The sequence below is a fragment of the Embiotoca jacksoni genome, unplaced genomic scaffold, assembly GCF_022577435.1.
Source record: "Embiotoca jacksoni isolate LCO1_2020_lvr unplaced genomic scaffold, fEmbJac1.0.p SCAF_27, whole genome shotgun sequence".
In the NCBI taxonomy this organism is placed as follows: domain Eukaryota; kingdom Metazoa; phylum Chordata; class Actinopteri; family Embiotocidae; genus Embiotoca; species Embiotoca jacksoni.
This window is the reverse complement of record NW_027185378.1, coordinates 3100337-3116647: the sequence shown is the minus strand read 5'-3', so window position 1 is coordinate 3116647 and position 16311 is coordinate 3100337. Positions and strand designations below refer to the sequence as shown.

General features: G+C 41.4%; 2 protein-coding genes across 2 annotated transcripts; both read left to right on the top strand.

Moving 5' to 3' along the window:
• Nucleotides 1-414: 414 nt before the first annotated feature.
• On the top strand, nt 415-8384 carry pgrmc2 (progesterone receptor membrane component 2). Its single transcript, XM_069160800.1, has 3 exons — nt 415-793; nt 4372-4527; nt 7512-8384. The coding sequence occupies exons 1-3, from the start codon at nt 451-453 to the stop codon at nt 7607-7609; spliced, it is 597 nt and encodes a 198-aa protein (XP_069016901.1). The 5' UTR covers nt 415-450; the 3' UTR covers nt 7610-8384.
• Nucleotides 8385-10798: 2414 nt separating this feature from the next.
• On the top strand, nt 10799-16184 carry asmt2 (acetylserotonin O-methyltransferase 2). Its single transcript, XM_069160951.1, has 9 exons — nt 10799-11106; nt 11206-11299; nt 12139-12316; nt 12804-12933; nt 13159-13227; nt 13330-13448; nt 13611-13748; nt 14442-14564; nt 14927-16184. Exons 2-9 carry the CDS (start codon nt 11219-11221, stop codon nt 15136-15138), a joined length of 1050 nt encoding a protein of 349 aa, XP_069017052.1. The 5' UTR covers nt 10799-11106; nt 11206-11218; the 3' UTR covers nt 15139-16184.
• Nucleotides 16185-16311: the final 127 nt, after the last annotated feature.

Genomic DNA, 16311 nt, shown 5'->3' with positions numbered 1-16311 from the left:
CTAAACAAGAAGAGGTATTTTTTTTGAACGTGTAAATGTAAACGTGTGAATCTCAAAATGCAATATATCACAATAAAATTTCAAAAAGCCTTAAATTTTTGGTTTTATTAGTTTGTGCGTTATATTGTCATACCTGTCCCTTCTTCTTCTTCTACATGTCACTTTGCTCCATCATAATAAGTGTTCAATACAGACATACTTTCATTTAAAGGAAAGAAGGACGCACTTTATGATCACAAAATGGCAGGACAAAGGCGTTCAAACTTTATTTTTGACATATAGAAACAGGGCCTTGAAGTCCTGTGCAGTTTGCCGGGTCGATAATCCAGCAGTAACCACACTGGAACCGGAGAAGCGCAGCAACTGCAACAGCAACTAGTGGTTCCGCCGTTGCCAACAGGACTTGAACGCAGCATCCGGCCAGGGGCGGGTAGGCGCTAACCGTGCAGTATGGCGGACGATGGAGACAGTTCGAGCGGACCAGTTGACACAAGCGGCGGGCAGGGGGCAGCGGAGGAGTCGGACGGGCTCGGCCTCGGCGCGATGTTGCTGAATATCAGTATTTTGGCTCTGTTGGTGGCGGTATGCGTGGCGTTGTACCGGCGGTGGGGCAGGCGGCTCGGCGCCGACGCGGCCCAGGGCGACGAGGCCTCGGCGCTTCCCAAGATGAGGAGACGGGACTTCAGTCTGGAGCAGTTGCGGGAGTACGACGGGCTCCAGAACCCCCGGATCCTGATGGCTGTCAACATGAAAGTTTTCGACGTGACCAGCGGCAAAAAGTTTTACGGTAAAGGTGCGTGGTCAGTGGGAAGATGAGCCGCGGCAGCAGGGTGAGCGGCTGACATGCCGCCGCCTGCGGTGAGTTGTCCTGGACCCAAAAAAAGATTTGGGCGCTAACCGCTACGGTTAGCTTAGCTTAGCTTAGCTTAGCTCTCTCTGGCTCCATCTGTGTTTCTGAATGGGATGCTAACCGCTTGCTAACTAGCTCGGCTGTTTTTTTTTTTGTTGTTTTTTTTTTGGGGGGGGGGCTCGCGGAAGATGTTTGGGACACCTCTGAACTTTTTTTTTTTTTTTAATATATCCGTGTGCAGCCAAACCCCGCCACGCACTTGTTGGTCGGACTCCTCCAGCTGGGGATTGTTTGTTGGGTTGTTGTTTTGTTGTTTTTTTGAAACAAGCGAGCCTGCTAACGTTAGCCTGTTAGCTCGTTGACGTGCGCTCACACGGTGAGGCTGTCCGGTCCGGTCCGGTCCGGCCCGGGGACCCGACGCTTGTTCACGGTGACGGGACTTCTCCATCCGCGGTGGAAGTACATTTTACTCAAGTACTCCACTAAGTACAAAGAAAAAAAAAAAGTAGTGTCATTTTCCTCGTGTATTTCCATTTCGACGACATGTCGTCGGAGGTGTTGGACTGTTTACTTTTGACATGTGTCTGACAGCTCGAGTTGTTTTATTAAGAGGACAAATTATTCACACCGGTCCTGTTCAGTAACCGCGCACCGTAGTTTCCTCATGTTTACGATCAATTTAAGTTATAGACGGTGTTTTCCTTAAGCTTCTGGAAGACTTGGGTGCATGTTGTTGTTTGTTGTTTTTAATAAAAATTTAAACAAAAAAAAAAACATGCAACTCTACATATTTTCTGACCGTTATTATTCTAAAAATGTGGAAAAGATGGAGCAGATGAAAAACAAAACCGCAAGCCAAAAAGCCTGAAGACAAAAGTTTCCACAAAAAAAAAAAAAAAAGTCCACTGGGGGATCAAATACAAACATCTGGGGAAAGTATTTCAGTTGTTTTGGATGCGCTTCAACTTTATTTAGCTTCTGCGGTGCCCAACATGTCTTGGCTGCCTTATAATAGGAGGGGAAACCCTGAATTGTGATGCGTTGATGAAGATTAAACTAACCAACTGTATAAAGATGTTAAAATGAGCTCAACCTCCGACATATTCAGCTCAAACATGCAACATAAACATCAATGAAACTATAATACTGCACAACGAGAGCTTATACTTTTACTTATGTGAAGGATCTGAATACTTCTTCCTCCCCTGCTGACTGTGCATCAATATTGTAAACTTTGTATGAAGACTTGAACCTTAAAGGATTTTAATCTTGCTGTGTTTGCTAATTAAAGGGGGACAGTCATGAGGTGAAGATGCATCGAGCCCACCGAAGAAATTTATGTGCAAATATGAAAAGCTGATATTACATTTCTTTACTTGCACCATGCATGTTCGAGGCTGTCCTTTTTTTTTTATATTTCAGTAACAGCAAGGCCAACCTGCTACTCAGCATTTTCTCTCACTTGGTGGACTCGCCCGTCTTCTCTGTAATAAACTATAATTATTCAAACGCACTCCCGACGGTCTCGCGTGTCAGTCTGCCGTTCGACACCGGTGGGACCGAGCCAAGTAGGCCTGAATCCGTCCACCTCACCCAAATATGACACAGTTTCAGAGACACAGTGGAGCTGCTCGGGTCACGTCTTAAACCGTCCAGGTGGCGTTCAACACACTGGACTTAGTCCTGGGACAGACGGGTGATGAATCCTGACAGAAAAGTCATTGTCAGTTTAAGTTATCAACATCTTTCCCTCCCTGTTGCGGCCCTCCACTGCTGGTTCGAGGCAGCTGGAGCTGTCATTAACAGCTGTCAAGTATTTCTGACATTATTCAGGCACCAGATGCATCTCCATAATGGTTTTTTTTTTTTGTGTCTCGAGTCACGATTCATGACACTATGATTCTAATAATAGAAAGTAAACCGTAGTGTCACTCAGGCTTCATGTAAAGTGGGGTTTGCAGTTTTATCTGAGAAATGCTTGTCGTGAGTTGTGCAAAGTACACCTAATCTCCGTTGTGATATGGTGCTCTGCTTCATGGACTCTTAACCAGCGCTTTCATCGGGTGTTTTTCTGCCTTTGTTTGTTCAGTTAAAAGAAAACAACCCGAGGGCCTGCAGGGTTATTCACATGCTAGTCAGATGATGTTCTGCTCGGAAGATGACGAAAGATTTCAGAACATGGAGGAAACTTCGGGGCAGGCCTTCGACTTTACTTGACGAATTTATGACTGAATTTTATCGGTGCCTTTGAACGGATATTAAAGTGAGATATCAGTCGGGTAAACATAAATTCCTGAGTTCAACGCTCGTTGTTTAAACACGGAATCCTCTGCGACAAATAACACAATACTGAAATTGCAAAATTCATGAGGACGTTTTAACGTTAAAAAAAAAAAATCATCTCATTGGATGAAGTTACACAACAGGGAGGATCCAGAGCTGGGAAATATCAGACTTGGTATATCTTTTACTGAATTCCTCAACATTGATAACGTGATGATTTTAACCAGCTGTCCCATTTTCCTTCGACTTCATGATGTCATTAAATGCCTCCATTTGTTTGACCAACAGTCCCAACTCCAAACACCATCAAGTTACTCTCATGTCAGATAATTGGCACATTCAATTGAATTGATTCGTTGATCAACAGAAAATTAGCCATCTACTATTTTGATGAATGATCTTTATTACTAAAACACAGTAAGTAAAATGTTTCATTACATAGCAGAAATCTTTATTGAACATAACACTGCTACTAACTGCTATTTTTGTTGTTATTACATTTTTTTGGTTTTTCCTTGATTACCTGATTTACTCACTAAATGTTAGAAAATAGTGAAAACTGCTCATAAGTATTTCCCACATCCAAAACTGTTTATTATATTCAAACATTAGTCCAAAGATATGAAGTTTGAGCTTATATATGACAATAAAAAGCAGCAAATCATCACATTGGAGCAGCTCGATCCAGTGGATTTTTGGCATTTTGCCTCGAAAAGTGCCGATTATATGATTAATTATTCAGACATTTGAGTGATTTAATTATTAAACCTTTATGCAACCTTTAAACGCAGGCCTCTGATGACGAGAATTCCAGGCAATATTCAGGTTCAAATTACAGTATGGCCTTCATATTAAAATATCTCCCAGCATCATATCGAAGAAGACAATGTGAAAAGTAAACGGTGTGTTTTCAAGAGGAAGAAAAGCGTGTGATTTCTCTGCAGTCCGAGGTCTCTTTGTGAACTCATTCCCTGAAAGGCTTTTAATGTGAATCAGCAGCAGCAGCAGTCACAAGATGCAGGTCGGGGTTAATCACAGGGTTTACTTGCTGCTTTACTGCACACTTTTCACCGTGGTTTTTTTTGTTGTTGTTGTTGTTTTTTTTTTTCTTCTTCTTCTTCTTGGGTAAAGTAGCTTAAAACTACGTGAAACCTTTAATGTTACATCAGTTGATCAGCTCGTTAATGGACGGACTGACACGCTCGCTCATCCTCGCTGTTGTGCGTTTTACTCCTCAGATGGTCCTTACGGCATTTTCGCGGGCCGGGATGCTTCGAGGGGCCTGGCCACCTTCTGCCTGGAGAAAGACGCCCTGAGGGACGAGTACGACGACCTGTCGGACCTCAACGCTGTACAGATGGAGAGCGTGAGGGAGTGGGAGATGCAGTTCATGGGTAGGCTCGGCGAGAAAAGTTCCCACCAGAGAAAAGGCTGCTCGCGTATCGATTCGGCTCAGATTTCACAGCTCCGGCCGCCGTATTTCCCGAGCGTCTCTGCATCAGTCAAGTCAGACTGCGCTAGTTTTCATCTGCTGGTCTCCCGTGATGCATCACAGTTGCAGCTTTTGCCATTAAGTTTGTACAACGTTCTGGTCAGGGAGAAATCTGCAACTTCTTGCAGAGAAAATAAAAATGTAGCTGCATCAAACAATGAATCTGCTGATTAAGTGATTGTTAAACCTACGTGTCATCAAAAAACAGTTAAAAAAAAACAAAAAAAACATCCCTTCTATCGTCCCAGAGCCTTATAACTCATAAAGTGTCTTATCATCTCTGAACACAGTCCAAAACTCAAATTTATATTTCAATAAAACGTAGACACGAAGAAGAGCAGCAAATTCTTCCAACAATTAATCCACCAATTGTTGCAGCTCAACTCCATCATGTTACTCGCAACAAGAAGGAAAAGCATGTGAAGTCAAGTTTATTTACTGTATTTTTGGGGGTTTTGTTTGCTCAATAAACACATCAGAAGACAAAAAGGGGAGCTGCAACAATTTAATGATTAATGGCCATTTAAAAAAAAAAAAAAAAAATCTCAGATGTGAAGATTTGATGCTTTTCTTTTTGATTTTAAAGAGAAAATGTATTGGTTTTCGACTGTTCGGTCGGATAAAATGAGCATTTGAATAAGTCATCTTTGGCTCTGGGGAACTACAGTGTGCACCTTTAACTATTTTCTCTTTTTTTTTTTGGACATACAGAGCGATTGATTGAGAAAATAGACAAGCAAATTAATTGTTAGTTTCTGCGCTCGAAAGAATAAAGTAAAAACGTTCACGTTGATCCAAAAGAAGCCGTGAAGAGAAAACCCATTTTGCAATAACGCTGCAGAAGTAAACCCAAAATAAAAACCCAGGGAACAAACGTTGAAGCTCTGAGGAAAAGTTTTCACATTTATTGGAGGTTAAATTCCGGATTTAACGACCTCTTCAGGAACGTCTGAATTGGGCTGAACCGCAGGAGATTAATCGGCGACCGTTTATATAATCGGCGATCAGAAAAAGCTTTTCAGCTTGCCAGGATTTGCTGCAGTTCTCTTTGTCTCGTGTGACGTTAAACTGAAACCTTTCGCTTCAAGAACCTGACATTTTACAAACAAATGATCAGTTAATGAAGTCAATAATGAAGAAGTGAAACAGAAATAAAAGTTTGGTAGTTGTGGTGAATAAGTCGTAAAACATAATTTATGAATGAAAAAAGTAGATAATATTTCCATTTCTTCATCAATTAATCTGTATATTATTTTCTTTGATACTTTCAAGTCTTGAATGAAGTGTTTAAGCAAGAAGTCCAAAAGCTTCGCAAGATTTAAAGTTTAGAGCTGAAGAAGCCGAGTTTGATAAATGATTTAACATTTTTGTCTTAATTGATCCGACATTCTTCAGTTGCAGCTTTCCAGTTGCTTAATTTTCAGCCTTTCTGTCCTTAATGTGCGAGTTCTCTGAAAGTCTTCAAGTTATAAAACATTCGGCTCATACGAAACATTTAAAGATGTTACATCACGGTTTAGGATTTTTTTTTTTTTTTCTTCCAGCGTTTTATTGATGAAATTATCACTTGATTAACTGAGAAAAGACACTGAGGAGTAATCAGTAAAGAAAATCAAACTATTTACACTTTACACCCTGAAATCAGTGAATCTTTTGCCTTTAAACGGATTAATTGATTATCTGGAGACTCCTGTTACGAATCATTTCAAGAAACAAAACTTTGGAACAGACGCGCAGTGAAGCCAGAAATATCTCTTCTGCTGAATAACGGTTACGACAGGAAACTGGAAGGAAACAAAGGCCCTCAGTTTGTGACGCATGTCATAATCTGAGGATTATTCTGCACTCGGGCAGCATGAGACTCAGTTTCAGGTCCTTTTACAGTTTGTTCATGTTTAAATTGATCTCGGTGTATTAGTGTCTGATTGTGGACCGAAGGGCCCTCGGAGGAACATCGGGCTTACTTAAAAAAACAAAACAAGCAAGAGTTTAAAGCTGGACTGAGCAGCTTTGGAAGTTGGCAGCACCAAATTGCGACTGATTGAATCATGTAAGAAGATGTCAGGAAATCACTCCCAGCATGCCGTTTACCACGCTCAACTCCAGCCTTGTATCTGGATGTTCGGGGGCAAATTTACTCATTTATTACAGAAGAGTCGATTAATCCGTTAACTGACCGTTGATTAGCATTTTCTGGGTGCGGCTTTGAAAGCGAGATAATTTCCTTCCTTTCTTGAAATCTGTCCAGGAAATTGTTGAGAACTGCAACTATTGGTTCTTTCCATGATCAATTAATCCTCTGAACCAAAACCTGAAGATAATCAAGGAAAGCAGCAAATTCTCACGTTCAAGAAGCTGGAGCCATACTTTTTTTTTTTTTATTAGAAAATACAACTAGATTTATTTTTTTTGTTAATGGTTTTGCCTATAGTACACCAGAAAATAGTAAAAAAAAAAAAAAAAATGCCACTTTGTCAGAACAAATTTTGACCTATTAAAGTGACTGTTTTGTCTGACAAACAGTCCAAAACTTTAAAGATATTAAACTGAAAGTAGTTGTTGGTTAATCAGTAACTTATCAGCCACATTTTTGCAAAAGAATTAAAGGAAAAATAACTTTTTTTGCTGCATGTCTAGGATATTAAACAGATTTTGTTTGCTTGTTTTTGGACTGCTGGTCAAACCACAATTTCAAAATATCAATTCTTTGATTAGATTATATGAGACAAAGCAAAGCAGCAAATCTTTAACTTGGAGAAGCTGAAGCGACAAATGTTTGACATTTTCCTTCAAGAAGGATTTAAGAAATTCATTAATTGTCCAGTTGCAGGTAGATTATGTCATTTTGAGTTCTAAAATAATTTGTCTCGTTGCACTTCCTTCCAGAAAAATACGATTACGTTGGGAGGTTGCTGAAACCCGGAGACGAGCCGTCGGAGTACACGGACGAGGAGGACATCAAGGACCACCTGAAGCACGACTGAGCGGTTCCATCACACCGACCAAAGCCAGGAGCCCCAAACAGCTGCGACGGACCGCCCGCCCCCCCCCCCCCCCCCCACCCCCACCCCACCCCCAGACCTTCCTCTGCCCCCATCCACCCACCTGCCTCACTCCCCTCCTCCTGCCCCAACCCCCCTCCCAACCCCCAACCCCAACCCCCCCCAGCCTGTCCGGGGCCGCGGCTGTTCTGGAAGGGCAGGACTCAAGTCTCCACGCCCAGACCTCCCTCCTTCTTCATCCCGAGAAGATCACCACCAACTGAGAGCGATCGGAAACCTTTGACGAGGAGCGCTTTTAAACGACAGCAAACGTGTCCGGGGGGCAGAGAGGGCTCGTGCCATTCAATGTATCTGAATCAAAACCCTAAACAATATATTAGTCGTTCGTTCTGGGGGAGGGGGGGAGAAAGTGTGGTCGCCGCAGAGCGTTGGGTGGAGGTCGGTCGGAGGTAGTCGGAGAAACACATTGGTCTGAGATGATCAGTGGATCAGGATGGGGAAACAGATTTCTCTCTCTTTTTATCTTTGGTTAGTCACATCGCTACTGAAACTGCTTCAGCTTCGGACAGCCTATCAATCAATCACTTCTGTTTATTTGTTCAAATCATCTCCCCCCCCCCTTGTTGAGAGGGCAGTGCTGTGGCCTAACCAAAGGCAATTGGCGGGGCGTCGCATTTTCCTGTTGTGTTTGTAGTGTATGCACTACTAGTTTTCTTTGTTTGTCACCATGTGATTGTATTTGTTGAGTAGCGTAGAGGGCGGGCGGGCGGGGAAGTTTATTTTTCTTTATTTTGGATGGGGTTTGGGGGGGGGGGTCAGAGGTCCTTGCCATATGAAACCTGTTTTGACTCACATCAGACGGACTGAATCACTGATTGGGAATACAAAGGGAAGGTGATAAGGCAGTCCTAATCAATCGACTCAATTGTTTACATGCCTCACAAGCCAGCTGCAAGTCTGTAGATTCCCCTGAAAATGGTCCAAGTATTAATTGTGCCTTATTTTGTTTGTCGTGTCAGTCCTGACCGGTCTACAGGAGGAGGCGATGGAGGGATGGAGGTGTCGGCTTTTTTTCCTAGACTCGGTCCCCCACACTTTAAAGAAGAAGGCATACGTTCTGTCAGTCGTCCACGCACAGACTGTAATATTTCCCCACTTCACAAACTTTGTAAATAGACCGTATGAATTACTCAGTGTTACTGCCATATTTATGTAGTTGATGAACTCCATATACGTAAAATGCTATGTCGTATTGGCCAAAACCCCCATTGTTCGTGTTTTTTTTTTTTCTTTCAGTTCTGAACTTCTTTTTAAATGTGGGTGAATTTCCAAAAAAGAAAAAAACAACAAAAAGGAGCGTTGCAAAGTGCTGCAGGGCCGGACCGGGAGCTGTTCTTGCGAATTTTTTTTCGGAGACATTGCTTATCCTGTAAATATATCTATCATTTTATTAAAGCATGTGCAACAACGAAGTGAGCTATGCTGAATTCCCACCACATCATGTATTTAAATGTTGGGTGTGTGTGTGCGTGTTTGCGTGACCGAGGCAGGAAGGAATTTCTTCATGCATAATAAATCAATTTGGTTAATAATTGAAGATGTCTGGGATTTATTTACCTTCAGAGACGGCGTGATTGGATCACTACTAATTTGCAGGTGGTTAAATTGTTTTCCCACTAAGTGTCTTTCCATCGGGCCTGTTTACCTGCAAGGTGGATTGTCTTGTTTTAATGTCTGAGGGGACACAAGTGCATAAAACTGATCCAGCTGATTATTATTATTACAATAAATTCCATCCATCCATTATCTATACCCGCTTTATCCTGAACAGGGTCACAGGGGGCTGGAGCCTATCCCAGCTCACTTAGGGCAAAGGCAGGGTACACCCTGGACAGATTGCCAGTCCATCACAATAAATTCTGCTTATTACAATCCTTCAGTTTATTTTTACAAGTAAAAATGAACTCCACAGTTTGGCAGTTGGTAGTCATTTAAAAGTAAACGTCTAAAGTAGGTTTTGTTTGAAAATATTTGGGGAAAGAAATATTTAAACCATCATAAATAGAGCCGTAACAAATAAACAGGCCAAAATGAGCCGCAAACAAAGCATGAAGCATGACACAGGATAACTTCTAAATTCTAAATGAAAGGTATTTCAATGCTTACTTATTTTCCTCTTTCCATTTCTCTTTTTCATGTTTTTTTTTTTTTTTTTTTTTAAAAGCTGTAAAGGAGTAATAGCATTTCACATTATCTGGTAACTTGTTTCACATTGTAGTCCTAAAATATTGGAAAGATTTAAATTCAAAAGCACCATATTTTTAAATATAACATCCTGTATTTCATCCTGTATCATTGACATATGATAAGAATAGGTGTCCTGAGGTCGATCCCTGTGAAACGCGCATGTAACCGCAACTGGATTTAATTTGGTGTCATTAATATTGCTTAAAATTTAAGCAATATTAATTGCTAATTAATATTAAAGTAAGTAGATATCAACTAAAGATCATTTCTAAAGGTAACTAAAAACGGACTTCTTTTAAATCTGTATTTTATCCTTCACACGTCCGACTTTGCAGTAAAACACTTTAAATCACAGTCCTGTGTAGTAGTCATTGTTGTAAACATGGGAATCTTTCCCATCTTTAACTGCAAGCATAAACCCCTTTCCTCTATCAGTCTGGGCTCAATAAGATTAGCAATTCTTTTTTTGTGCATATTTATTTATTTTCCATGTCCTCTGCAAGCTACTAAAAAGAAAAAGTCAATTATTTTTTTGTGCATATTCTTTTATTTTCCTTGTCATTTGTGGCCAATTACCAATTATGTTGTGCCTATTTGTCGATTTAACTTGTCATTTGTGGGCCACAACAAAGGACATGGGAAATAAATGAATATGCACAAAAATGTATTTTCAATTTTAATTTATTTCCCATGTCCTTTGTTGGCCACCGTACTTCAAACAATTCCCTGGAATATTTTAGGATGTTGATGGTAATTAAATATATATTGGCGTGGATATAGCTATAAGTATGTACAGTTTATAAATCACTTGATGGCCATCACAGAAGTGTACATTCATGTTCATATGGGCGGATGAATGTTGAAGGACTAAAAATATCAACAATAGCTCAACAGCGCCCCTCTCCTCCTGCGGTGGATCTGGGTACTGCGCTGCCTGTGAGTGTGAGTGTGTTAGTGTGTGTTTAAAACTAGTCACTGTTGAACATCGTCCAACACCGTCGTCTGCAGCCAGAGCTCGTCTCCCCGGTCACTCGAAGCAGGACCCGGAGCAGAGAGGCTTCTTCTCCGCGGATGATCCGTCGACCGTTTCTCGGCTGCAGCTCCGTCTCTTATCAGCACCGACATCTTGGCTGTTTTGACAAAAACCAAAACTCCCCGAATTGAAGAATCATCCGTTTTCCTCCCCTCCCCGGCTCGGATCTTCTTGGCAGCTTTCCAGTCGACAATATAGGGTGAGCTATGACCCAGAGGACAGCATGCACGAACACACGAGTTCACCTCGGATTCCTCCGGTTGTATCTGGGCTTTGTGTTGATGTGTGTCTCCTGCAGGAGTGCAGGAATAATGGCAGAGCATCTTTCCCAGAGTGAGCTGGACTACCCATTCAAACTTCTGGAGTATTTCAACGGCTTCAGGGTGTCAAAGGTAACAAACATCTCAGGGTTCATTCAATCACAGGTAGTTGATGCGCAAGAGTCACTGCATGCAGGGCTGCTGCTCTCAAATATTTATAGTGTTTAATCTATTGTCAGGGGTTGCAGCCACGACACACAAGCAAGTGCTGCACTTTCTAAACCACTATATTTATTTTAAAGCTACAGTTACTTTGCAGATTCAGATTACTAAAACGAAACATAGTAAAAAAAAAACAACAACGATGTATTATAAACCACCCAGCACCTTACAAAGTAACCCTAACTTCACCCTTACAGAAAAAACAAAACAAAACCAAAAATGTGCCAAAAAAATGTGACCACTTAAGTGTGTGAATGTGCACATAGGAAACATGTGGTGTTGTAGATGTAGATTCCCATTTGAAAACTTTTACACATATTTTCCCCTGTGGAAAGTCAGAACATTTCATCATTTTTTTTGGTCCAAGTCATGGAATATAATGGAATTTTGTTTGTGGCATGGCTAAATTTGACTTGCCATTTATCAAACTGAATTATTTTCCTTGCAGTATTTTTCTAAATGGGGTTATTAAACCTGTTTCCCGAGTGGTTTTGTCTCCTTTCCCGCGCATCAACAATGACTTCGGGTCACGTTGTGCTTTTTCCCGTAGCTGCTAACGAAGGCAAACACGCAGGAAAATCAACATTTTCAAGAAGTTCGGCTGCAAAACGATAACTTGAAAGAAAAGACCGATGCAAAGTTTGTAAAACTGCTATCGAATGTTAAAATCCGGGTGAGGGAGCCCTTCACGCTGCCACCGTCACTGCTCTAGTGCAGGTGTTGACGTGGCTGCGCGTCCATCTCCGCAGGTGATATTTTCCGCCTGTGAACTGGGAGTGTTCGACCTCTTGCTGAAGTCCCAGGAGCCGCTGAGCGCTCGCCACGTGGCCCAGGAGCTGAGCACCAGCGTGGACGGGACGGAGAGGCTGCTGGACGCTCTGGTGGGCATCGAGATCCTGGAGGTGGAGAAGAAGAAGGACGGGACAGGTGAGGGAGAGGAGGAGGAGGAGGAGGAGGAGGATATAATCTCAGGTTCGTTGACAGATGTCAGAGGAAAAAGAAACGATTCACAATGAAAAGGGACATTTTTCTTTTTATTATTACAAAAAAAGGTATAATCCCGCTGAAATTACCAAAAAAAAAAATCCAAACTATGTTCCTGTGTAACTGCTGTCAGTTCAGTAAATCTTCATATTGGAGGCTAAAAACACTGATTTAAAGTTGCATCTAAAGCAATCTTGCATGAAGGTGCATTTAGTAGCTGTTGCACAGCTTTTGATTGCATCACATGGTCTTCATCAAAAGTTCAAATTTTTCCAGATCACTTTGTCCGTCTTCTTGTCCGTGTTGGTTTAAAACTGAGTCTCAAACTTTGTTCTGAACCTGCGGTGAAATCAATCTCACCGTTCAGGTCCATTTCGTTGCCGTTCCGGAGCCTTCAGTTTGATTCATCTCTCTTTTCTTTGGCTGTCAGCTTTGTACAGCAGCACTGACGTGGCCGGTCTCTACCTGGCCAGAGGCAGCGCCAAGTCTCTTCACGACATGATCGTCTACCAATCCCAAACCATATACCCGCTGTGGAACAACCTGGCGGACGCCGTCAGGTCAGTGGGTTCGCTCTGCGTTGCGTGAGGTTGAGATCGACTTTGTGGTCGCAGGAAAAACTCTTAAGACCGAGTTAACGAACATACAAATGACTTTATGTAAGTTGGCCAACAGCCTCTGGAGCTCCTCAGACGTAAAACAAACTCCCGAGAAGGACGAACACTGTTTCAATGAACATGCTTTTTATTTGCGCAAACGGTCGCTTCTTATTTCCCATCATGCAGGGAGGGCAAGAATCAGAACAAGAAGACCTTCGGCCTGCCAGTGGAGGACGTTTTTCAAGCTATTTATAGGTCGGTGAGGATCTCGTCGTCTCAAACAGCCTCGTTGTGTGACTCCACGGAGTCTGCAGTGGAGTTAAGATTCAGTGTGTGATCTTGAAATACTCCACGCAGATCGGAGGAGGAGATGCTGAAGTTCATGGGTCTGATGAACTCCTCCTGGGTTCTGGACGGACACGACATCGTGACGGCGTTCAACCTCTCCTGCTTTCAGAGGATCGTCGATCTCGGAGGTAAGACGCTGCGAGGTTTCCTACGGTGAGACTCATTTCCCAAAAGACTGATTGATGCCAACCTTTTCATTCGGTTGTCTTTCAGATTCTCGTCACAAACGTTTCCCCGTGTTGTTTCCTAATAAACGTGACTATAAACTGTTCTGTGTGGAAAACTCCCAGGTTGCACCGGGGCTCTGGGCCGTGAGATGTCGAAGGCGTATCCCTCGTCCTCCGTCACGGTGTTCGACCTCCCGCAGGTCGTAGAGACGGCTCAGAAACATTTCTGTCAAGAGGACGATGCTGTTGAATTTCAAACTGGTGAGCCTCATTCATATATATATATATATATATATATATATATATATATATATATACATAAATCATCAAATGATCCAATACATCAGCAAAAATCTAAGATGACAGAAAAGTCCAGAAATACAAAACAGATTTGTGGATCAGAACTTTCTTTTTTCTTCTTCCCTCTCTGACGACCTTTCACCTTTATCTTCTGTCCCTGGATATAAATAGACATAAAGTAGTTCAAACCAGCTCCACTTGCAGCAGCTAAAACACGAACATGCTGCTGACACACTGATTATTCAATATTAATAATCTAATGATGGCATATATGATAATATATCAGTCAGATGGACCAAACCAGGAATTTTGCTTTCACACTTTAACTACATTTTGCTTCTAATACTCTATAAATTTACTTAAGAGGGATTTTTCCTGCAGGATTTTTCCTTGTAATTGAATATTCTTACTTTTATATATTGGTACTTTTATTTAAGTAAAAGATCTGAATACTTCTTCCACCACTGCACATCAGATAAATAGAACATGACGGTTAAAAACAAACATATAAAAGCAGGATTAGTGAGATAACTGAGGGAGGAAAACCAGCAGAATGATGCCAACTAATGATATAAGACAGTTCATACAAGTGTTCCTAATAAACTGGTAACTGTGTGTGTGTATGTTTTTATACGTTTTATCTTCTGCACGCAGGAGATTTCTTCGGCGGTGAAATCCCGGCTGCTGACTTGTACGTTCTGGCCAGAATCATCCACGACTGGCCTGAAGAGAAGTGTCTGACGCTGCTGAAGAAGATCTACGACACCTGTCAACCAGGTGGGGGTTGGTTGCCGTGGAAATATCACACATGTGTCTCTGTGGCCCCGTTGTTGTATGATTCTTTATCCGCTTTGATTTTACACTTTGTCATCAGATTTGAACTCTTTTTGGAGGGATTTCATCTGATTTTTATCCTCATTTTGCAGGTTCATATTTTTATGTTATTTTTATCCGCAGAATATAAAAGACTAGATTTTTATCCAGTGCTGTATTTCAGATTTGAACTGGTCCGAACAGGAGTTCTTTTGAATTGTCTTATTCTGTGTTTTTACTTTCTTGTTTGAACCTGAGATAAATATTTGAACCCCAGCTCAGCTCGTCTGTCAGTGCTCAGTCTGTACGTTCGTCCCTCCTGTCAGGCGGCGGCGTCCTGCTGGTGGAGGCGATGCTGTTCGAGAACAGACGAGGACCCATCACGGCTCAGATCTTCTCTCTCAACATGCTGGTGCAGGCGGAGGGCCGGGAGCGCCCTCCGTCCGAGTACACCCTCATGCTCAACAAGACCGGCTTCCACAATGTTCAGGTCTGCCGCACCGGCAAATCCTACGACGCCATCTTGGCCATTAGATGAGCTCAGACAGAGAGTGAACTGAACTGGAATATTGCAAAGCCTTGAAAAGGTTTGGAGATGAGTATAAAACTAAAACTTAAAAAAAAGAAAAAAAAAAAGAAAGAAAACTGTCGTGCACATGGATCTACAGTTTATGTTGTGGTCAACCCTGGTGATGTTTTCAGATTTTATGTTTACAGCCCAACTTGTTTTTCACAGATACAAACACTCTCTGGATGGCAGCTGCTGCTGGGTATTTATAACATATTTCTTCATAAACACTGTGATTACTTCTCTGCAGGTATTAAAAAGTTCCCACATCTCTATTAGTTCTCGCTGTTTGAAGGAAAAATCACTGTGGTTCTGTTCGAAAAACTGATGTTTGAAGGATTTCTGCATCCATTTCGCAGTTTTATGTATTTTAAAAAAAAAATTTCATGCTGCGATATTTGTCTGTTGTTTACATCATCACAGCACCAATTAGCTGCTGACAGGTTGGCACAATGATTTCATAGTAAATAACAGTGTTTTTAATTTGCATGTCATTTGAATGCAAAATATGGTGTGATAAGTTTTGTCCTCCTCTCACCCCACTAATGATCCTTCAGATGAAGACATATCTTGGTAATTATTTGTTATTTATTTTTTTGGGTTTCATTCGTTGACTTTTCATGTCCTGCTCGTTCACCTTAAGTGTACACATTCATTTCTGTTGTGTCTTTAAAACAAATAGTGAAACAGGAGTTTAAAACAAAAAAGGTAAAACGTGATGATTTGTTTATCTCCGTTTGTATGAAGTAAATAGCAAAAATTACAGTAACGCAATAGTAGATGCAAAAAAAACAAAAACAAATGAATAATACAATTGGAGAGTTTGGGAAAAGAGCTTTTTTTTAACTTTATTTTGAAATATATGATTCTTGTGACTTTCTTTAAAAAAATATATATATTATTAATGTCCTATTTATTGTATAGCTCTGTTGTTGTGTTTGCGCATTGTGAATGTTTCTTGTAAGACCTTTATCTCAGTTCCTGATAAAGTAAAATTCCCTTTTTTTGTAATCCTAGCTGACTTTGTTTGTTTTTTTTTATTTTTTTTTGGCGGTCTGTCCCTTTAAAAGATAAAGCTGTGTGCACTGGCCAAAAAAGGAGTGACTGGTAAAAGTCATCGGGGGGGGGGGGGGGGGGGAGAGA